Here is a 24098-nt window from a genome sequence, read left to right as displayed (position 1 = left end):
ATATTTAGAGTTTGGTGTATTTTGGGGTGAAATTACTGAATCCACAAATGACAAAATATTGTACTTTCACATGTGGCCAAAGCGATTTATAAATGTGCTTGAGAGAAAAAAACACACCCAAGTACTACTGATGTGATATTTCATTATTGATAAGTTTATGAATGTGTTTCAAAAATTGCCCAAATCTTTATTATTATCAAACCAGTTTAATAATATAATCTAAAAATGTTTGCATTGATTCAGACAACTCACTAGGTCTAATGCCATCAAAAGGTAATAACTTGTAAAAAAATATTTTGTTTCAGCAAGCACTTTTTTTCTAAATGCCAAGCTATGCTACATGTTTAGATCTCCGATATGATTTGCACTGTAAAATTCAAGCTACTAAGCAGGCCTTTGTGAACATAACAGATGAATGAAATAAGTATGCTTCTATTGACATCAAAATAAATGAAAGTCTGGGATGTGTAGACTACCTTAAAATGCATTCTTAAAAAGAAATTACAAGTGCACACATAATTGTCCGGAATGCGGAGAGCATTTCTGTTGATTGAATGTAGGATAAAAGATTAATGTTGAGGAAGTGCCTTGCTCAAGTGTATAAATGCCATGTCCGGGGATTGAACCCCAGACTTTCAATTGTCTAGTCAGGCGCCTTGGACCACTCGACCACAGCACCTCCACACCTTGACTGTGTGTGTGGATGATTATCAAACATATTTAGTTACGAACTGTCAATTCACGACTACATGGAATGTATGATGATAAATGTATATTTCATTTTCGTACAATATACTAAACTTGCAATTCCTTTAAGCCTTTCCCATTCAATAAAAATAGGGTCTTACTTCCAGCTCTTAGTTATTACTGTTTAAGAGAATTTGCTTCATATTTTATACTGATCCTCTCATATTTGAGTTGTAGCTAGAATATAGCAATTGTTCATGCGTACCAGCAAAGTAGTTGAAGGATATTTAGCAGTTCGAAGAATTCATATTTTCTTAAATTCTTAATTCTTCCCCCCCCCCTTTCTTTCATAATATGATTTTGATATCTGTTGGTATTTTGGTCATTACATGTTTGTTTTGTTTTTTATCTTATATTTGCACTCCCCCTCCCCATTAGTCCAATTTTGTCAAAAAAAAATTTCAACTCTATTTAAAAAAAAAATTTCAACAATATTTTTGTTGAAACCCTGCATTTTATTTGACTTCTACATGTAGTTATCATCATCATTCTGCCATTCTGCATACTAATTTCAATTCACCATTAACCTAGAGTAGGTATTTTCCATGAACAAAATTTTTATCAGCTCTTTTCTGTTAAGATACTTTTATAATGCAATCAATAAATAAACAATGATTTCATCACTGACTAATGAATACAACTTGAGAGAGCGACAGGGCTTCTTGTATAATTTGTTCTTTTTTTTTCTCTCTTTTATCCACATGCCATTCCGTTTCGATATGAGTTGATATTTACTTTTTTTTTCAAAGAAAGACTTCATTCAATATTTCTCCACCACTCATATACATGTAATCAAACACCAATTGCATGTAATACATAACATGCAATATTATACATGTATAGAAAAAAAAGTGAATTTAAATAGGATATTGACTTTTTGATGAAAACAAATACATGGAAATGAACGTCGCCAGGGAGTGCGGAGGGTGCGAACACACCCCCTTAAGACCCCCCCCAAAAAAAAAAAAGAATTAGGGCTGTGGCAGGGGGAGGTGGCGGGGGGGGTTGAGAAGAGCATCATGTTCCTAGTATCAGTGTTAATATATTCATATCTACTTCAGACATGTACATGTAGTACATACTAGCTATCAGTACATCCACTACTCCTAAAACCCCTCCCCCCTTGAATTTGAAAAAAGCTGGTGAAGACGCTGAAAAACATGACTGTGTAACTAATGTTGAACTTTAATAAGGAACTTCATTTCTGAGTCTCAATTTCCAAAGTGGGAAGTTTTTAAAAAAATTCTTAAAATGTGATTCTGAATCTAAATTTCAAGAGTGTGAACTAAATACTTTATATGTTGAACATAATGCTATTTAAATTAATATTGTATTATCTTGAATCTTGGTTATGTATTGTGCAGTTATATTAGGATCTGTTAAGCTTTTGCTTCCATATGATTTTCAATATTTTGGTATCCATTTCATTTTCAATAGGCTCCCTCTTGAGGCCAAGAAGCGAAAGGTTGAGCGTAGCCTGAAGATCTTGGCGGAAGCTGAGCTTGTTTCTGAGAAAGATAATTACCAAACCATGGTCAATGCTATCGCACAGGTAATTATTACGTTAATTCAGGAATTGACATCTTTTGAAATTAGCCAGACATGGATTTTGAAGCCTGGGACTAAAATGATTATTTTTAATTCACATCTTGCATTATATATATATGTTATTTACATACTCTAAGTATATGATATAGTCTTGATATGTTAATTATCATTTGTATTACTGTAATCATAAATATATGAAATTTGTATTATACTTTATGTTCTGTTGGAATTCAGATTGAATTTGAATTAGAATTGTAGCAGATATTATTTGTTGCATGAGAGCACAACCCTAATAATAATGAAAGCTGCAAATGGATTCAAAAATTTGAAGAAGAAAAATAATGTGCTATCTGTTCCCTTGATACACTTAAGTTTTATTGAATTAGTGGCATCTCTTTTATATGAATATTCTTCCAAAGAAAATACTAAATTTTAATGTAAATTCTTACGAATGTAGGTATTTACATAAATGCGCTATATAAAAATAATATTGTTGTCAATAGCCTGTTAAGGTAGCAACACTCATCAACCATTTCTTTTGTGAAAATTTTTATTTGATTAGTTTGATGTAAGAACTTTCTACAAATTATTATTATTATGGTTTATAATTTATGGGCCACTTTTCGTCATATTATAATGGTAACATGTACAAAAGAATGAATTAAGTAAAAAAATAATAATCTATTTTAGAAATTTCAATGTTAAATTTCATAGTCTTTCAAATGTTGACATTCTTTGCATCCGTTAATCATTTCTGTAGGATATTCGAAACCAGAGGAGATACCGTCAGCGACGTAAGCAAGACATAGTGAAACTCAGATCAACTTATAACGGTCTGGAATCTAAATCAACCTTCTACAACGAACAGAGTGATTATTACGCACAGTACATCAAGACTTGTCTGGATAACCTACAGGCTAAGTGAGTATACATAGAAAACTACAATGAGAGCAATTTTAAGTTAGGGGAGACCGGGGTTAGTTGGAACATGGGGTAAGTTGGAACATTGTAATTTTCTTTAACGCCTGTAAAGTAAATTTCTGCAATACTGCCCTCAATTTATTGCTATTAATTATACAACAGTTGTAGTATCAATAACAATAAATTGAGGGCAGTATTGCAGAAATTTACTTTACAGGTATTAAAGAAAATTACAATGTTTCAACTTACCCCATGTTCCAACTAACCCCAGTCTCCCCTACTCTTATTTTGAACCTTTATTTAGTTCATCTTCATGAATTGAAGTTCAATCGACTGCGAGATGCCCAAAGAACTTAAAATTAAGAAATACAAATCCATGCAAAGAGAACAATCCCTAGATCATGGACAAGTAATTTTCAGAATTTACCCTCTTCAGACATACTACAAAGGCTTTCGCTTTCTACTAGGGTAACTATTTAACACCTGGGTGGAGAGTGGCATTGTGTGGATTGAGGTGGGATTCAAACACATAACACTCTCAACTACGGTGTTGCTGTCTTTCCGTATTTGGGATTCATTGGATTACTCACATTTTTTTATAAGATTGGTGCATAAATTTTTTTTCAAGTTTGATGCATCGGTAAATGAAATATATATATTGTTCCATTGTCTGTTTTTTACCATTTTTTCATTTATATTTTTTAGCTTTACCAAAGACAATAAGATCATCTGTCTTCACAGTATTTTACTTGAAATTTGAAGACCTGGCACCTGTTACATAAAAGAAAAACTTTTTTTTTTTGCCATAGTTTTTCAATGTGTTATGCTCAGTGCCATAATTTTGTTTGCCAGATTTTTGTGGCAAAAGTTTTATGCCTCAGATGCTTATAATAAAAATGTTTTTCTTCAAATTCAATCTGCAGACGATCATCAAAGGCCAAGGCAAAGGACAGCAAGTCGGCCCTGAAATACAATGCTGCCAGACTGCATGAGAAGGGTGTGATCCTAGAGATTGATGGATTAGAACAATCTCAGTAAGTCTAACCCCTCAGATAGGATGTAAAATACAGGTGCCGTTTATGATTACACTGTAAAAGACAGCATGAGAAGGGTGTGATCCTAGAGATTGATACTTGATGTACATGTAGTAATCCCTTTGGCAGCTCATACAGAAGCTATGCTGGGATGCATTAGAACAATCACAGTAAGTCTAGCCCCTCAGATAGGATGTAAAATACAGGTGCCGTTTATGATTACACTGTAAAAGACGGCATGAGAAGGGTGTGATCCTAGAGATTGATACTTGATGTACATGTAGTAATCCCTTTGGCAGCTCATACAGAAGCTATGCTGGGATGCATTAGAACAATCACAGTAAGTCTAGCCCCTCAGATAGGATGTAAAATACAGGTGCCGTTTATGATTACACTGTAAAAGACGGCATGAGAAGGGTGTGATCCTAGAGATTGATACTTGATGTACATGTAGTAATCCCTTTGGCAGCTCATACAGAAGCTATGCTGGGATGCATTAGAACAATCACAGTAAGTCTAGCCCCTCAGATAGGATGTAAAATACAGGTGCTGTTTATGATTACACTGCGTAAGACTGCATTAGAAGGGTGTGATCCTAGAGATTGATGGATTAGAACAATCACAGTAAGTCTAACCCCTCAGATAAGATGTAAAATAAAGGTGCTGTTTATGATTACACTGTAAAAGTGAGCTGAAGTTTATGACTATTCTGTTCAATACATATTTTTGGAAATTTTGGTCCACAAGTACACTATACCTACATGTAACACCAAGAAATGAATCGAATTGGACTTCTACAATGCATTCATTTGTAATTAAAAAGCCTTATAGTGATGACCTATTTGTAAATAGAACATCATTCCTTGAAGTCTGAAGCTGAATTACAAATGACTGCAAAAACTAAATTATGCACCTAGAAAATGTGATAAAATCATAAACTGCATGAAAATGATCTACAAGAAATAGAAGGTAGAAAATTTTAAAGTGCATAAATATGATCTTAAAAATGTGGGGGTATGAAGCACATGTCAGGGCAGTTCAAAACCTACCTGTTTACCCTTGTGTGCTATGGACATGTTTTCGTGCAGTTGAACTCTTTGGCCCGTATTCTGAAGTTGGGTTCAACTTAAACTCAGGTTTAGAGTTGTGGTTTAAGTATGGATAGCCAATAGTTACACAAATCACTAACAATAGGGATATTATATTTCAGCTCATTTGGCTCTCAAATCATTCATAATTCTCTAGGAAGTATGAATAGATGATTGTCTTCACCATTGATGAATCAGGAAAGAGCAAGTTAAACATGAGAAACATACAACCTACATGTATTTCGAATTTTGACACTTTTTGGCTTCCCATAATTTTAGCACAGAGTTAGACCATGGTCTAAGTTAAACCTGACTTCAGAATACGGCCATTATCTTTCCATACATTCATCAGAATTCATCTTGTCTTTAGTGCTATCAGTACAGGCTTTGCAAAAGAACCATTCTAATTGCATTGCATTCATAGATTAATTTTCAGTCGTTCTCATGAAGCTAGGCTTTGTCCATATTACCTTCAAGTTAAAGAAAAATGAAGAAAATGCACTATTTTTCAATACAAATTAACATGTGATGTTCAGAATTCGTAGATAATATCCAGTTGTGGGTTGGTCAGTGGGTGGTGTGCACCTGTATTCATTATTAGTCTTAGTTTTGTCATAATTCATAACTCTTTTTTCCCCCAAGTATAAACCATAAACAGATTACATTTCGCTTGGAAACACCTGTAGTAAGTGCCTTATAAATGTTATGTATTATTGTTATCTAATCTCATGCATCACCCATTTAAACTCCCAGAGAGATGATTTCTGTATGTTTGTTTCTATTTCCTTAGATTCAAGAATGTCATGTTTGAGATCTCGGCTACCAATGTGCCCGGTGTTTTCGATGTGTCGGCTAAATTCCTTGGAGTCAAGATGGATAGCGTAGAACTTGTTTTCCAGGTCAGTTTCAGAGGCCTGTACTCTTTGTAAAGTTTGTAATATATTCTATAGTACATAGTCTGGCTTAATTTATCTCTTGTTGAAAGTTGTGGTGTGACTATGGACAGTCAGTGATCACATAAATATCTGACTGCTGAGGTCAGTGATCAGCTTATTTGACCCTCAAATCATTCTTTACTGTCTGAGAAGGGTAATTGAGATAGATGTCTTCACCATTTAAGAATTAGGAAAGAGCTCAGTTAACATGAGAAGCATGTAATGTCAACAAAATTTGACATGTTTGGCTACCCTTAATTTTAACAAGGAGTTAGATCATGGACTAGATTAAATCTGACTTCAGAATATGGGTTGGTGTTAATAAATTAGGTCTTTTCCTACCATTGGCATAATCCCTCCTGTGCCATAGTTTTAGGGTGCAACCGTAAAGGGGGTTTGCATGGACTTTGCTTATTCAATCCACAATAACTTTTGATTGCTTAATTGTTAAAGATAAATTCCAGTAGTTGCAGTAAACACTGATTTCATGAGAATGTCTGTAAAACAAGGCTTAATTGTCTGTATATCATCGAGGATCTAGATCTGGTACAGTTACATAAACTGAACTTTGTGAAATCTACGCTGAAAAATGTTCAGACTGAATATCCCCAACACAGATAAGCGCACGTGGGACAAGGTATAATTATTGCTTTGAATGTCGGGCCCTACGCTCTCCGGACGCTCTACCCAAATCCTGTGCATATTTGATGATTTCTCAGCAATTACACAATTTCTTCCAGAATCCTTTGGCACATACGATTTATTTATACAAACAGACACTTTTGTGGTCATTTCACTAGATTCTGTGCAAACTCATTTTGATATCGTTACCAAAACTAGCATTTACCTTTAAGAAAAGCTTTGTCTGTACACAGTACTATACAACATGGCTGTATGCAAGGGGCAGTTGTCTCCCAAGAAATTTTGAAAACCTACATTTCATTATTGAAAATTTTCTAAAATTTCACCAAAGTATGGACAAAATCCTTCAATTTCACTTTTAAAAAGGCAAAAGCGCCTAAGGAACTAGCTCAGCCACTTTAAGCCCTTAGGTTTTGAGTTTCACAAATTTTTATGCATCACTTAACCCCCACCCCGAAAAAATTATATGTATGACCTTGCAATGGCACACATCACTATTTTGTTTGTGGTTTACAAATAGACTCTTTATATATAGTGAATGAAATGTGCCTTTAGCCAAAGTTGACAATTCACTGTTTAATACTCTAGTCAAGCAAAAGGTTAATTGAGTCTTTCAGTCTTGAAATATGTTGGCAGCTTTACTAAAGCTTGGCTAATTATATGCAGCTGTTATATAAATGTTTCATGTGGATATCATTATTGTAAATATTGTTATGAATTATTTCATTGCTTATTCTTCAGGATCTTCTTCAGCTACAGTACGAGGGCGCCGCGGTGATGAACATGTTCGGCAGAGCAAAGATCAACGTCAATCTCCTCATCTTCCTCCTCAACAAGAAGTTCTACGGCAAGTAGGAGTTCAGCGATGTCGCCGGGCATGGCAACGATAGATACATAGGCTTTGTAAAGTTTGTAATATATTGTATAGTACATATGAACTCTTATATTGAAATATAGATTGTTTTATGAATGACCTATGTTTGGTACAAATGTTGGAAGAGGTGGGGTATTTTTGTGTGGATAATGAAGTGAGATGCTTGGAAATGGCGTAATTGATAACAAACAAACGTTGTTGCTTTTGTTTTGGTTCTATTTACCATACTATTTTTTACTCTTGATGATTTCTTATAATTTTCAATTAATTGTGCCATTTTTTTGTAGATTCCTGATGTGCAGGATCTATGACCAAATTGTTGAATATAATTCACTTCTATGGTTTTTTATTATAATTATTATTTTTATTATTATAAAAATAATGTTGAAAAAATAAAATAGTTTGATAAAATACAGATTGTCATAAACTGTTTAATATTGAATTGAGTAGAATTGTTAAGATGAAATTTATCCTTTTTTTAACTAAAAATCATTTTCTCAGGAGAAAATTAAGAATACTTCTTTGACGAATGCAATAAGAAGGTACATGTAGCACAATGGAAAACTTGCAAAATTAAAATAGATCATCTTGACTTATTTATATACAATAGCCTTGTGCTGGAGATAATGATTTTCTAATTATAAAATAATGTAAACAAATATATATGTGCCTGATTCATATTCATTTCAATCATATTATCATAATGTGTTCGAATATAATTATATCATTTTCGTTTATCATTGATTTGTTGATTCATTCCACTTTCTTTCAAAGTGACCAAGAGGGTAATTTGTAGGGGAGAAATATGTTTATAATTGATGTTTTTATGAAACATTTTTTTGTTTCTCATAAAAAGCCTTGTAATTTCAATGAACTTGTGATAATGTTTGTAGTAAGCCAGAGGAGATCTTCCAAAGTGTTCTTATAAACCTGTATGATCAGCTGATCAAACAATATGCATTTTTTTCAAAAGTTTGTTTATTTGAAGTGACTCAAATAGTTCTAGATTGTCATGGCAACCATGGGCTTTCACAGGTTTTTATATAGAGTAATCTTCCAAGCCGATTTTAAGCCTTCCATCTTCTTTTACATCCGCAAATGAGAGGAAGGCCCCCCTTTCAGGTGTACAAAGTGAAGTCTCTGACATGACATAATGTTCAGGCCATTTTTTGGATTGGTTGTAAGTTTTGCATAAGAAAAAGGTGACTTAAGTTTTAAAACCTATTTGTTATTATTACTTATTTCCTGCAAGAAGTTAAGGATATTTATTCAAGTTCATGGGACATGATTTTAACAGAGTCATCACTAACAATGAACTGTTAATTATATACATGAATTTTACCATGGAGATATATAAACATATGTGACTACTCTACTGATGCAAAGCATAAAAAGTGTGAAAATAGAAATATAGTCATACTGATGATCACAATCCTTCGCATAATTCATAACAACGAAAAGTTTTGATAATGATGTGTAGTATTTTACAGCATGAATGAAATGATTCAACCATTATTATTATGATTTTTCATCGAAGAATGAATTCAATTGCAATTTGTCAGTTGCTTTAATAAGATACATGACGTTAATTGTCTCCTGCATATATTTGAATAACGATCTTCTATGCAAAGTTATTTTTTATTTTTATTTCTTGTGTCAAGAAAGTTGCCTTTGATTTGTAATGGATTTTTATTTAGAAATGTGTTAGCTGTTAATTTCATGCTCGCCTTTAGAAGGAGCCTTAAAGCATGCATGTATATTTGTTTTATGAAGGATTATTGAGTAACTTATAGTTCTAAATTGATTGAATTCATTCAACAAAAAAAAAGTGATAATTTGAATTTTCTCAAATGTAAGTTGGTGCTGGGTTTAGTGTCGTTGTAGTGATGGTTGGTGGCATGTAGTTCATGAATATAGCAATCATGTATTTTGTATATTTATATATATTTTGCTTGATAAGTATAACTTCACTAGCAATTAAAAATACTGTGTATGTCAATACACCCGTCATTCTTTATGGAGATATGATAACATTGAATATTTATCGTTGCGATTGCTGAAAAGGCATTTCAAACTTTGGACTCGTATCTCTTTTCTTTTATTTATTAGATATAAAAGGATGAAGATGAAATTATTATTATAGTAATGCCTCCCTGAATTTTGTATCATTTCTCAACAGTCTTCTAAATATGTTGTTTCATTAAAAATGATATTGCATATGGTACCCTTTTGTAGTCTATTTCATTTTTGATTGAATATGAGATAGGGCATTCCAAATGAATACATGGGAGGAGAGGCATAAGTATATTATATGTAGCAGATCAAAGATGTTCAGTTGAGAACCAGAAGGGTGCTATTACCATTGACTTTGTATAGCAATAGTGCCCTCCTGGTTCTCAACAGAACATCTTTCATCTCCAGTAACACTCTTCTGGCTCTCAACTGATGATATATATACATATTTTGTTGAGGTCATGTTAGAACTTTCATTCTCCTTTTATTTCATGCAACTAAATGTATTATGTAAGTGTATATTCAGATTTTTTTTATATCATATATACTTTTTCCGGCTTTTTTTTTAACTTGATACGCATTGGCAGAGATCCATATGGTATGCATGCTACAATTCATTTTATCATTCTTTTTGGAATTTACTATCAAATATGTTGTGCAAGCTTTGGTTGATGTAAAAAAAACAATTGTATATTTCATATTTCAAATATGGATTCATGTGAGTAGCTGTGTACAATTTCTATCACATTAAGCTTCTTGTTTTCCTTCCATTCTCTTGTAATATGACCAATACTTCTTATGGACCAGATCATTACCAAAAATAATTTGCTGATTTTTTTTACTAACCAAAATGAAAACATCTGACATTTTTGTTGTTGATGTTGTTAACAGTTTTGTTTTGTGTTATAAGGTTTTGAAACCTTTTAAACTGCCTTGAATTCCAGTGTAAATATGAGCTGGAATCGGAAGGATGATAGAACAATGTAGAAATAAAAGGAGGGCAGTTTTCTTTGCTTGAGATGCATCCTAAACTAGGGGTTGTTTAGCATAGCTTGTATATTGAAAGTCTTGATTGTAATTCAGTTCAGTGTAAAAGTTTTTATTTGAGCGTATGTTCCATGTCTCTCCATTGTGGCCATTATTTTTTGTTTTGATTATAATGTCTTGATACCAGGCTGCCTGTACCGTTTCAAGTGAAATAAACGTAAATATAAGGGATACTGGAAATAGTTTATGGAGTGAGTTCTGTCCAGTACGTGTACAGAATGAGGCGAGTAAGGTGAGCGAGTGGTTCTGTCATATTTGATTTGATTTCATGTCATTGCAAGAACACCCTTAACTTACCCTTTGTGGATCCCATGCATGCAAAATAGCCCTTAACAGCACACATAATAATAAGAGCATTGCATAAGGGCATTTCTGCTCTGATCAGGTGCATGAAAATGTTTTGTTTAGGGCGTTCTTGCAATGATATGATTGGTTAAAATGCGGAATTTAATTACATCACATTTCGAAAATGTAAGCACAATAATTATTCAGACATCCATAGATTTTGTGATTTTGGTTTTCAGAAATTTTTTTCTAAAAATTTCAAGGATATGTATCTCACATTAGGGTATAAATAACTTTGATTTAACTCCCTTTTAAGACCATCAAAATTTACAGTGTTATGGAATGAATTTTATTACATTTGCTTCAAAGAAATGATAAAATCTTGGATCACTTGATTTGATTTGATGTATTCGTAATAAAGTTCACAACAATTTCTCAATGCATAGTTCAGGAATGAAGACAAAATATTGAAAAATCACAATTACAACAAGTTGCATTCTCAAAACTACACATTTCTTGTTTGTTTCTTTTCTTATTGATATCAAAAGATAAACCCTTTGGGTGGTATTGTGATGGCCATGATTTAGTTAAAGGAGAATGAAACCATTGGAACAAGATGGCTTGTGTGAAAACAGAAAAATCAAAGAAACAGATCAACAAAAGTTTGAGAAAAATCGGACAAATAATGAGAAAGTTATGAGCATTTGAATATTGCGATCACTAATGCTATGGAGATAGCAAATTGGCAACACGACAAAGATGTGTGATGTCACTCATGAACAACTCTCCCCATTACTTTAGTATATATTTCATTTGAATTGCCTCTTTTATCACATCTATCCATAGATCATGTGTTCTTTCTACATGAGGGCATGTATGTAATACATATTTTTAAGAATACATCTTGGATAAAGAGTTTGTATCATTAGAAAAAGTAAAAAGACATTTTGAGGGTATTTTATAGTCCACCAAAGGGAAAGTTGTTCATCAGTGACATCACACATCCCTGTCGCATTGCCAATGGGAGGATCTCCATAGCATTAGTGATTGCAATATCCAAATGCTCATAACTTTCTCATTGTTTGTCCGATTTTTCTCAAACTTTCTTTATTCTTATTCTTTGATTTTTCTGTTTCTACACAAGCCTATTTGTTCCAAAGGTTTCATTCCCCTTTAAACGTAGGTTAACTTAGACACATTTTTATGGAGTGCCAGTTGCCAACTCATTAACTAATTTAAAAAAGTACTCTTATCTTTTCTGCAACATATTGTCCCAAAATTGATTGAAACATGGAATGTGAAGAATAGGAAAATGCAAAAATATGAATTTTAATTCAATTCAATTCTTTTATTTCATTTCCATTCAAAACATAATACAAAGTAATATAAAGCAATACAAATAAAGTACAATTTTATAGAGCATTTTTACTTCGTAAAACAGAAAAAAAACAGTATGATATAGAGCATAAATGGAAATGAGGTGGATCCACTAAAAAGCAAAACTTGTAAAGTGTGGATCCCCCTTGGAAATGAAGAAATTATAGTTGACTTATTCTTATATGCGTACATGCATGTATTACAGGAAAGAAAAAGAGAACAAAAGAAATCGTATTGATGCAAACTTAATTACTGAAATGATGCAAAGCTTTTCACACAAAGATAAGTTGATACATCATAATTTCCGTAAATATGGAAGAAATATAATGAAGCAAGCATTTCATAAAATTGTGGTTTAAATTGTAGTTTAGACAGGGGTGAAACCTAGGTTTGATTATCAGAACACCACCCATTATAGATTTTCAGTTTTAATTCAATTTATTTACACTCTCAATAAAAACATGGAAAACATACGTAAGGTACATAAGTAAAACATTTTCACAACATACAAAAAACATTTATGAGAATGAAGGGCCAACAAAAAAGAGCAGATAGCCTTATTATTGAGCGTTATTGACCCAACAACTTTATCCTTATTGACCCAACAACTATAAGACAAAAGCGATAAATATTACCCCCCCCCCCATAAAAAACAGATAACATAAATGAAAACAGATATTAACACATACATTCAAAATATATAGTGTAGTTATACAAGCAAATTAAAGAATACAAGCTTAAAAGATGTAATTTGTAATAACGTTTGAAAGAATTGAGAGTTCGGCATGTTTTAATAGAATACGGTATATTATTCCAAAGATAACAGAAATGTAGGAAAAAGTCATCTTAAACCAAGAGCTTGACAATGATGGAGACCTCGATAGAAAAGAGAAAAAAAGAACAGTACAATAAATGAGACTTGCGAGAAAGTAAATGGAGTCTAAATGATTATACAGAGCCCTGGAAAGGTTCGAAAATAATCTGAACATGAGATTGGCCCCGAGAGAAAGGTTAGGATCAAAATACTTTGCTAGTTTTAGGCTAGTGCTAATGAAAGTTGGAACCGACATTGGTCTTCGTGTAAAAACATCCCGCTTCCACGTTTGTTTAAAATTGTGTAGCCATGGTAACCATGGTAACAGCATGTTATTGCCAAGACCCAGGTAAAATACTTTCCCTTCCTTTTTTTTTTTTTACCATTGATTTTGAAATTTGGCACGAACATTCATCGTGGGTAAAAGCATGAACGAATCATCTTCCAAGTGTGTTGGAAACTGTATTGTCATAGTAACGGCATATCGCGGATGTATTAGGCCTAATCCATACTAATCACCTTCAGTTATATTTCTAGTTTATATTGTAATTTTATATTTTGCATTTTTTATATTCTTCCCCCTTCTTTTTTCCATACCCCAACAGAGGGCGTGCTTCTGCTCTTTTTGTCATTTTTACATAGCAATTCTTCCTTCAGGTTTTAAAATTCGTCGATCTTTGTAACAAACTTTTCGATAAGCTTTTTGTTCTACCATGTGAAGTAGAAAAAAAAATGACACCTTACAAATCCCCAATTCAAGGAAAAAACACATTATGGACACATGATTATTATGTATGTCCTGAAAGAGTGTTCTAAATCATTAATTTTGATACCATTTTTATGTGGTATGTGTTAACGCGTGGATGATCAGGAGGTATTCTTTGTAATGATGAAAATTTTGATTTGTGCCAATTAAAGTAAGGCATAACTGTAATTAATGAATCAAGATATCAATGATGTCATAATCCTACAAGGGATGCATTAAAATCCATTTCAAATACCTTTCAATAACTTACATTATAATTGCTTAGTAAACACTTATTGTCAAGTTAATTTCATTGAAAATGGATTTGTAAATATGTTCATACTAACTCATGTAGGATTATGACACCATTGGCATCTGAATTCATTCATTGCAGCCATGCCTTACTTTGGCGCAAATCAAAATTTACATCAGTAGAAAAAATACCTACTGATTATCCAAGCGTTATCACATACCTACCACATAAGTATAGTATCACATTATTTTGTAGAAAATACTCTTTCTAGCCATATTATGCGTTCATGACATATTTTTATCTTATATATATTGGGTATTAGTGAGATGTAAAGTTTGTTGTTGTTTTTTCTCACACGGTAGTGAAATTTGCTTCTATGCTTCTTATTTCAACTTTATTTATTAAGATATCACCACTCCTATTCCGAAAATTTAAAGTTTTTACTCTTTTGTTTATCGAACCCAACAGTAAATCCCATGCGATTTGAAGAAAAAACTACATTTTCTTCACTGACGGATATACACCCGCCTCATATGTTTTCATCCTAAAGTACCTTAGTATTTGTTTCATTTATCAGAATATCTAAGGCCATTATCTGTCTTACCCGAAGAAAACTATTCCTACATGGTAAACAAAATATGTAAGCAAACAAATCATTTTAGTATTACTAAATGAATTATTACTGATTTGAGCTCATTTTGCGCACCAATATTGCTGTATTTTCAGCATTTTTTTTTCAAGTTGAAGTTAATGAACTCCACTAAGTCCTGTTCATTGTTTTTCCGAAATTTCAGTGACTTTTTTAAATTTACTATTTCTTATGTTAGTTTCTTTTTATGACATGAAGAATCTTAAGTAACACGAATTGTTGAGTTTAAGTTTTAGACTATTGACCTAGATTATGTAATCACTAGGAGTCCATGAACAAAACGACGCATGACCATCCATAATAGGGCCATTGTCGTGCACTGGTGGAGAACATGAGCGAACAATGGCGGGAAATTTGAAAAGCTGAACGTGACAGGCGAGAGACAAAATGTATTTCGTAGACAGGGTAGAATGTACAGCAAGCAACAACAACATCATCGGTGTAAATGCTGAGGGAAGTGACATGATTGTGTTCTCCAAAAAACAAGACATCCGACAGATTTTATTTTCATGATATTACTGCATGTTAGACAGGGGAAATAATATAGAAACTTCAGGAAGCTGATCTCGGGAAAACATAGTTTGGTGCCGTGGTAGTCAGGTGAGTTATGTAATTATCTTAATGTTTGGTCTTAAAATTGAAGGAATAATAACCTCTTAAAACTGGTTCAGATCAATTAAAAATGTTCCATGCCATACCCGTAATAGTACAATTGGCTTTTAACTGAATGAAGACACAGCTAATCGGGAGCATGGCCGTATATTCGGGAGGGGGTACAATTTTATTGTAAATCTGCGCTCCCGTTTGAAATAAGGGAGATTGAGTAGGAAAGGAAGGAGGGGGAATATAAAAGAAAGAGGAAGAAGGAGGGAGACCAACAAAAAAGGCTTAGAGGATCGAAGAGGAGAACAAAAAAAAGAGAGGGAGAGAGAACGGGACAATGCTTAAATATGGCCTGGAAAGGAAACTTTTAGGAATTGCTGGAAAGTGAAAATTTTTGATAGTCCGACCTGAAAAACACAACAGTCGAATCACGAACGAGGAATGTTTCTGAATTATTTAGAGCCCGAAGCGCGACCTTCATAATTTTTTAAGATTTAAACCTAAAACGGGGCATTCATTCTTTTTAATCATGGAGAGGATGGGTGTCTTAATTCCTAAATAAAATGGTGCAAAGGCGAAGCCGGGCTTGATTTTTTTATATTCCGATCTAAAGACTACATTTTAGTATGTATTTTATGTAATAAAGAATCTCAAATAATTAACGCGAGCGTGAAGCGGAATCTGTAATTGTTTGTATACACTGGACATATGTAAAACAATGTTTAATTTACATTTAGGAAAATTATGAAGAGGATGGATGCTACTATAAAATGAAGCGATTGCGAAGCGCGAGCTGAATTATTAATAACGGGACATTCTAACCATTAATCGCAATCATGAACATGATGCGTTGGCCTATCTAACTAAAGTATACATTTTTAGATGAGCATCTCATCAATTCAGAGAACCTAATGCGTTTTTTTTTTAAAGAAAGTAGGCCTACTTGTTTTGCTCCTTGGTAACCTAATTTATGTAGTATGAATGTATTGAGTAGTGAATTAATCGTTGAGGGGGAGCCCAAAAGGGGCACTTTTATGTCAAAATGGGCATCATATGGTACAAACGGGTATTTTCACCATGAGATTTAAATAAGACATGGAAATTAAGAGCAGTTTTGTTATAATGAAAAGGTGTGTATCAAATTAAAGCAATAAGGCGAAGCGCGAGCTGAAATTTGTAATATACTGACCAGGAAAGGAACCTGTTTATGAGTGCATTTAATGACTCATGAATATGATGCATATTTCATCAATCGAATGATGCGACCGAAGAGCGAGCTGAAAATTGTTGATATTCTAACCTGAAAACTGGACATTAGAGTATTTTTGTAACAAAAAATAGAATGAGTACATTAACATTATTGATGCAAGTGCAAAACACGATCCAACCATGAACGGGATGAGTACCTTACTAAACAATAATTGATGCGAGCCAAACATTTTGTGATTTTCTTGCCTAAAATATACTGTTTTACTTCAAAAGGTCCATTTCATTTTGAAAAAGGGCACATTTCATTTTGAAAAAAGGGAAAATTCCATGTTGAAAAGGGCATTTTTTTCATAGAGGATTTTTTTTTTTTGGGGGGGGGGCAATTGTCCCCCTGTGCCCCCGGTTCTGCCGTCCCTGAATTATAGTATATTATCATTCAATTGGGCCTATATTAAAAGACTACACAGAGCAGAATGTTATACTGGCCAGATGTGAGTAGTTGAGGACTTCCAGGTGGCGCGCCGGTAAGGCTGTTGGTTCGTTGCTGCTTTAAAAGATAAATGTCCAGGTTTTAGATAGGAATTGTCAACTCATGCTTTTTCCGGCCCCTGACATCATTACTTTAAGAAGATAGTTACCCATTATCTTCATGATTGGTAACATTTAAGTTCTTTATGCAACTCAACCTATCTGACAATAGCATAACGTTGATTATTTAAATACATGAACATTTCACATTGACTGGATGTTATAATTGCACACATGGAAACACTTTATCATTCGGTTCTTTGTATAAATAATGCATATAAACATATACTGTCATTTTATACAGATTTTATTTTTGTATATTTGTAAGCCCCGACTCGTGAGGAAAACTTCATAATAGAAACTAGTTTTTCTTTTAGTCACCCTCAGGCACTAGTCGGTGGTAATTTCTTCCTCTTGTATAATATATACTTTTTGTCTTTTGCCTGGAAATAAAATAAATAAGTAAATTAATGATTAAAAAAAGATGCATGGAATGTCCAGTTTTTAGGTCTAAATCTAATAAAACCAGCTTGTACTTTGCTCACTCGCAGATGTTTATTTATATACATTTATATATATATATATATATATATATATATATAAATCAACAGATGACGCAGGACACCATTATTTGCTTTAGCTTTCGTCTGTTAATTGAGACTTCGTCAGAAGCGTCTGTAATTACAGACGCTTCTGACGAAGTCTCAATTAACAGACGAAAGCTAAAGCAAATAAATGGTGTTCTGCGTCATCTGTTGAGTTGGCCTCGCCTCATCTCATTATGTTTAATATTCACAACTCAACGGCGATTGGTAGAAGTAAACTTATCACCACACTATATATATTGCCATTATTCAAAACCCAACTTCACCCGACAAAGGAAATTATAATTGGTATGGTGTCGAAAATGTGTCTGACGGTCAATCGGATCGGGGTCGCCCTAGCCACTAACCTGCCTCTGTGGTCGAGTGGTTAAGGCACCGGCGTTCAAAGCTCAAAGCAGAGACATTTTTTCGGCATCACCAATTTTTCCAAAAGGGTAGATGGCTCTGGGGAACCTTGATTTAAGCTACGCCTATACCTTTGTTCTCTTCATCAATTTCTGTCACACAATATATATATATATATATCTAGTTCTTACTTTAAACCTGCGTAAACTATTGCAGGTTTGATTTTCTGGTCAGAATATCCAAAGTTATCAGCTCGCGCTAAAAATGATTACAAAAACGGCTGAGAATGTCCAGTTTTTTTTTAAGTCGGAATATCAAAAATTCATAAATAAATTTGAATCATTGAACAACTTTGTTCAATGAACTTTGACAATTAACGGGGCAAAAAAGAAGTCTCTGTTCGCTGGGTTTTGCCTGCCGTACATGGCGGCCAGTCTTATCTGCTACTTGTCTTTTATTGTGGCTATTGCTCATTTGCCAGAATCAACAGGAAAGGTAGGGGTGTCAAAATTCTTTTGGGTCGCATCATTTTTTTTAAACCGCCCCTCATGTGGGCAGCGCGGAGTACCTGCGGGATTGTATGAAAAGCAAAACTACTGTATGGCCACGGCATGCACATTTTTTACTTTCAACCAATCAGATAGGAATAAGGATTAGGGGGAAGATACTCAAAGTTGTTAACATACTGATTTCAGGCTGCTAAGATAATATTATAATATTATAATTATATTATTATATTCCAGTAATTTATCATATTTTATTTATCTATATTTTTTAGCTGTTTAATATTTTCTCTCTTTTTTTGCTATATAATAGGGTGGAACTCTGGACTCTTGGGGAGTGGTGCTCCCCGCCCCGACCCCAGCCCACGCCCATCGTCTATTATATTGTTTGGGATGACATAGAATAGAAACTGTATACATTCATGTATGACTATTTGACTGTTTCACTTATTTTTATTTTCTCTTTGTTTCTCTTCAGCTGATCAGCGCAAAATAACTAGACTTTTTAAAGATGTACCCTAGCTGAGCCAAAATTGGAAGTGGGATATAGGTCTACGCTCGAGTACACACAACCCCATCCCTGCGGCGGCGTGGTCATCAAGGAATGGAACAGGAGATGATGATCAGGAAATGATACTCAGGAGATCATTGATGGCGGGTGAGGAGGATTGCAGATTGAGGTACTAGTATCCAGCGGTTACATTTTGAGAAGAGGTCAGATGTCGACGTGTAGGCCTACCCGCAGCTTTACCGAGAGAAGGAAGATGGTGTCAGACGGTGAAGTTCGGTCGACGAATATATATCTTGCCGATACCAAGAGTTCAGCAGATGCAGGCTCATCATGGTGAGGAGTGATCAAGGATCCAGTTTTGGGCCTTATGCCGGCCAGCGATTCCAAGGAAGTTTACGCGGGAGTTTATTTTACATGACGGGAATGTTTCAAAGAATGTCAGGGTTGTTTTACAATCAGGATGTGTTTTTTTTTTCAGGCCTAATTCTGCATCATAAAAAGGATATATTATATTATGCATGATGTTATCTATTTGGCAAGTTTAGGCACTGTTAGAGCAACCTCCAAGAGTAAAAAAAAAATGTTTAGTTCACAAAATTGACCACAATCTGACATTTTGGAGTAAATTTATTCTCTCATTTCGCCCACCCCCCCCCCCCCCCTTCAAGCCCGCGCATATCGCATAGCCATCATTATGTATTTTTTACCAATCAGAATTCATTATTGAAACAGTGAAATGCAATTGTTTAAAAACTAAAAGCCCAGATATATTGATTATTTCTGTGACTTTTAATCCAAAATGGGATATTCGATCAGTCAAAAATATCCTCTCCGAATTCGGCAGGTAGTTTTACGCCGCACAGTTATGCTTTCTCTTTAAGAAAAAAATCAACATGAAACAAACTTATGATTAGTGAGAAAAAAGAAGAAGTGAAATTAGACACGTAGCTATACTGATTGTAAAACAACTCCGCGATTCCAAGGAAGTTTACGCGGGAGTTTACTTTACATGAAGGGAATGTTCCAAAAAACGTCAAGCCGTTAAGGGTTGTTTTACAACCAGAATGTGTTTTTTTCAGGCCTTCTGTGCATCATAAAAAGGATATACAATATTATGCATGATGTTATCTATTTGGCAAGTTTAGGCATTGTTAGAGCAACCTCCAAGAGTAAAAAAAATGTTTAGTTCACAAAATTGACCACAATCTGACATTTTGGAGTAAATTTATTCTCTCATTTCGCCCACCCCCCCCCCCCCTTCAAGCCCGCGCATATCGCATAGCCATCATTATGTATTTTTTACCAATCAGAATTCATTATTGAAACAGTGAAATGCAATTGTTTAAAAACTAAAAGCCCAGATAATTTGATTATTTCTGTGACTTTTAATCCAAAATGGGATATTCGATCAGTCAAAAATATCCTCTCCGAATTCGGCAGGTAGTTTTACGCCGCACAGTTATGCTTTCTCTTTAAGAAAAAAATCAAAATGAAACAAACTTATGATTAGTGAGAAAAAAGTGAAATTAGACACGTAGCTATACTGATTGTAAAACAACTCTTAATATGTCACTGATCTCACCACAAAAGTGTGAAGATCAGTGGGTTCACTTATTGATCAACCAAATCAGTTCATCTTCCCTCCGCGATTGCGGCATCATTATACTCTTCTCCGTTATTTTTTCCACATTTTATTTGCATTATTCAGAAAAAATAATGTAAAAACTAAAACGCGATAAAAAATAAAAGAAAACTTTGTCCGCCTTGCGTGCAGGTAAATTTGCATTTTTATACATAACCTAGATGCTGACTGAATTCTGCTATAATAGGAATATCAATGTTGCTGGATCATTCCTGTGCTGTTTAGTAAAGTCTCTATATAACTAGCTAAAGGAGGAGGCTGCATTCGGTCATTTTTTGCTCTTCCATGTCAATCATTTATATCTTAAATATGTTATATTTTTTTAGGCTTTGGGGGATTTTACTAGGAACACGTTGTCTGGTCCATGGATATTTTTTTATGTATGAACTCAGAAGCAAGAGAACAGAGCGAACATTACACTTAAAGCCTTTTCAGTAGTGATATTAAAGGAATATATTGCATAGTTTGGTGAATTTGAATAACATTTTTAGTAAAAAAAAATGTAAGCTTCCACGTCTTTTCTCTTTGAGGAGGGAATGACAACCCACTTTCCCCTTCTACATTTGGCGCTATTATCTCCACAAATGTGTGGTAAATTGGTACTATATGCAGCGCTTATAGAAACATCTTAAGCGCTACATAAATTTTGCATATTATTATGTGGTGGTTCGCGAATGAATTGCAGAAGTGTAGAACATTTAACTTATCCAGACATCTTACCCCATCTCGGATGTAAATTCATGTTTTCAAAAAAGGAAAAATCTTCAATTAAACGGACCCATTTTTAAGAATGGGCCTTAGATTTTCATTCCTGGGAAGTAAGAAACAATGTATATTTAAAATCGTTATTAATGTATGAACAAAAAGTACTAAAAGTCCAGTTTGCCAAATTTTTCTTTTGACTGTTTTAAAATAGCATTTTGAAGGGCAAGTCCACCCAACAAAAAAGTGGGTTTGAATAGAATTAGGAAAACATCAAATAATCAAAATCAAAATTTTATAGGAATCAGATGTAAAATAAGAAAGAAAAATAAGAAAGAAAAATATGAAACTACGATTTTTTTTGCTTATTTTCACAAAACAATTACATGATTGTATTTTTTATTAAACAGATTATTTTAATGTTTTTACGCAGATTTGACCCCCAAAACATCTTCGTTGAATCAAAATAGATTGCAACTATGGCAATCACATACAAGAAAAAATCAAACCTAGTTTCACGTTATAAATAAGGAAAATATATGAAGATATTTCAGAATTCACATGATGATAAAATACAAAGAAATCATGAGTTGGTGGAGTCATCAGTTGCCTCATTTGCATACTGACCAGAATTGCCATAACTTTCTTATTTTTACGTCCTATTAAGATGAAATTTTCACCATTGTGGTAGGCCTATTTCCGAAATGCACCAAGAAAATCTCTTCTAATGACATTAGGGTAGATTATATAATTTTTTATTTTGCCTGGTGGGTATTTTATAAAGCTGTTCATAAGTCATGACTGATTATACGCCCAAATGGTGCACCTTTTTTTGCCATAGTGCTGACTTAGCATCTGAAGATCATGTTCTGGCCACGAATAAAGTCATTTGTAACTTTACGAAGAGCTTTATGAAACACCCACTTCGACAGTAAAAGATATTGATACATCTCATTTTGGCTACTTGTATTTATTCTTGTACTGGGTTTCATAATAAACTTGTCCCCCTATCACCCCCCCCCCTTCCGACCTCTCTCCTTCTCTCTCTCTCCCTCCCTCTCCCTCTCTCTCACCCCTCTTTCCCCACTTCTCTTCCTTTCTCTCTTCTGAAGGTACTTTCACATTCGGTTGTGCGATCACTTGTTACATTGTTGCACAAAATAGCAATGTTTGCAACAGTCGCGCAACCAAATTTGAAAGCCCCTGTAATATACATGTGTACAGAGCATCCCAAAGAAAGGGAAACAAATATTCTCAGTTTATCGGGGGTACTTTTTTTCAATATCTGCAAACAATGATCTTTCATCGACATAATGAAATTATTTTTGTACACATCTTGTAATATCACTTGGCCTAGAGCTGCCAACCCCTGTTGGAAAAAAAATCCTTTAATCAAATTTCAAGCCTAAAATCCTTCTTTTTTCAAGTTTTTAAAAATATTCCAAAAATAATTCTTAAAATTTTTAAATATACGATTTCATAAGGAAAACCACATATTCAGTATCATTATTAGCTTAAAAATTCTAAGTAGAACAAAATCCTACTACTAGTCTTCTCTGCTAGGTCACACATAGATGTGAAAATATATATATTGATGGTCAAATCATATGTAATGAATGATATATCTATCGCTAAAACAGGTTTCCTTTTTTTGTGATGCTCTTTACACCCAACCCTTGGAAATAGAGTGAACTTCATCAAATGCATGTTTACGTTATTGTAATTCCAAAATCGCTTATTTACGGAACAATTTAAAAATTTAACTCTTTCTAATTGATGTGTAAATGCACAACATTTAGCATTGCCAATTTGAAGTAAAAATTTATTCTTTGCCAATGCCATAATGCACTTGTAATATATAATAATGTATTGCATTTCAGCACATTGTAAATTATCACTCAAGCACACGAGTCAAACGTGAGACAATATGATGACACTTTTCGAAGATATTGTTCAATCAAATTTATAATATCTAACCAAAATCAAAAGCTTTTCAACCAAATTATTTTTTTTGAAAATTAGTTTTATGAAGTTCACTCTTGAAGTCATCTAACATAAAACATCCCCTCTTTCAAATGAGATTGTACCTATTGTGTTGCAAAATGCATTGCTATTGACTTATCCACCGTGAATAAACAATACTTTTGATATTTCTCTGATTATGGAAAAAAAAATCAAGATTCGTGCTTACATTCCTTTGGCTAGATATTGAAAAAGCTCACCTAAAACAATAAAAAAACATTGATGAAATAGTGATGCTGAAATATAAAAATAACATTCTCCAGAAAGGAGGAATTTTTTTTACCATCGAAATCAATCCATTTTGCAACATTTTAGAACAAACAAAATGGGAGGGGAGGGGGTGTATGGATAATTGAGGGTTGTACATTATATGCAAAGGATACAATAGAACTCACCAACTTGGTGGAAATTAATATGTGACTTTTGTGGATAATGTGCAAATCTCAAAGGGGAGGC

General features: G+C 33.7%; 1 protein-coding gene and 1 long non-coding RNA gene across 6 annotated transcripts in view; both read left to right on the top strand.

The window, feature by feature from the left end:
* The window catches only part of LOC121415232 (ras GTPase-activating-like protein IQGAP1), a 153867-nt gene extending 145385 nt beyond the window's left edge, over nt 1–8482 (top strand). For all 5 annotated transcript variants that reach the window (XM_041608409.1, XM_041608413.1, XM_041608410.1 and 2 more), the window contains 5 exons: nt 2185–2299; nt 3056–3216; nt 4140–4250; nt 6129–6237; nt 7657–8482. In XM_041608409.1, coding sequence (XP_041464343.1) covers nt 2185–2299; nt 3056–3216; nt 4140–4250; nt 6129–6237; nt 7657–7770 — 610 coding nt within the window. In that variant the 3' untranslated portion in view covers nt 7771–8482. The remainder of the gene's footprint in view (nt 1–2184; nt 2300–3055; nt 3217–4139; nt 4251–6128; nt 6238–7656) is intronic.
* Nucleotides 8483–15276: 6794 nt separating this feature from the next.
* On the top strand, nt 15277–21852 carry LOC121415231. The gene is made up of 2 exons (XR_005969974.1): nt 15277–15572; nt 19244–21852. It is a non-coding gene; the product is annotated as an uncharacterized LOC121415231 (long non-coding RNA).
* Nucleotides 21853–24098: the final 2246 nt, after the last annotated feature.

The sequence above is a fragment of the Lytechinus variegatus genome, chromosome 5, assembly GCF_018143015.1.
Source record: "Lytechinus variegatus isolate NC3 chromosome 5, Lvar_3.0, whole genome shotgun sequence".
Classification (NCBI taxonomy): Eukaryota; Metazoa; Echinodermata; class Echinoidea; order Temnopleuroida; family Toxopneustidae; genus Lytechinus; species Lytechinus variegatus.
This window is presented reverse-complemented; position numbering and strand designations above follow the sequence as displayed.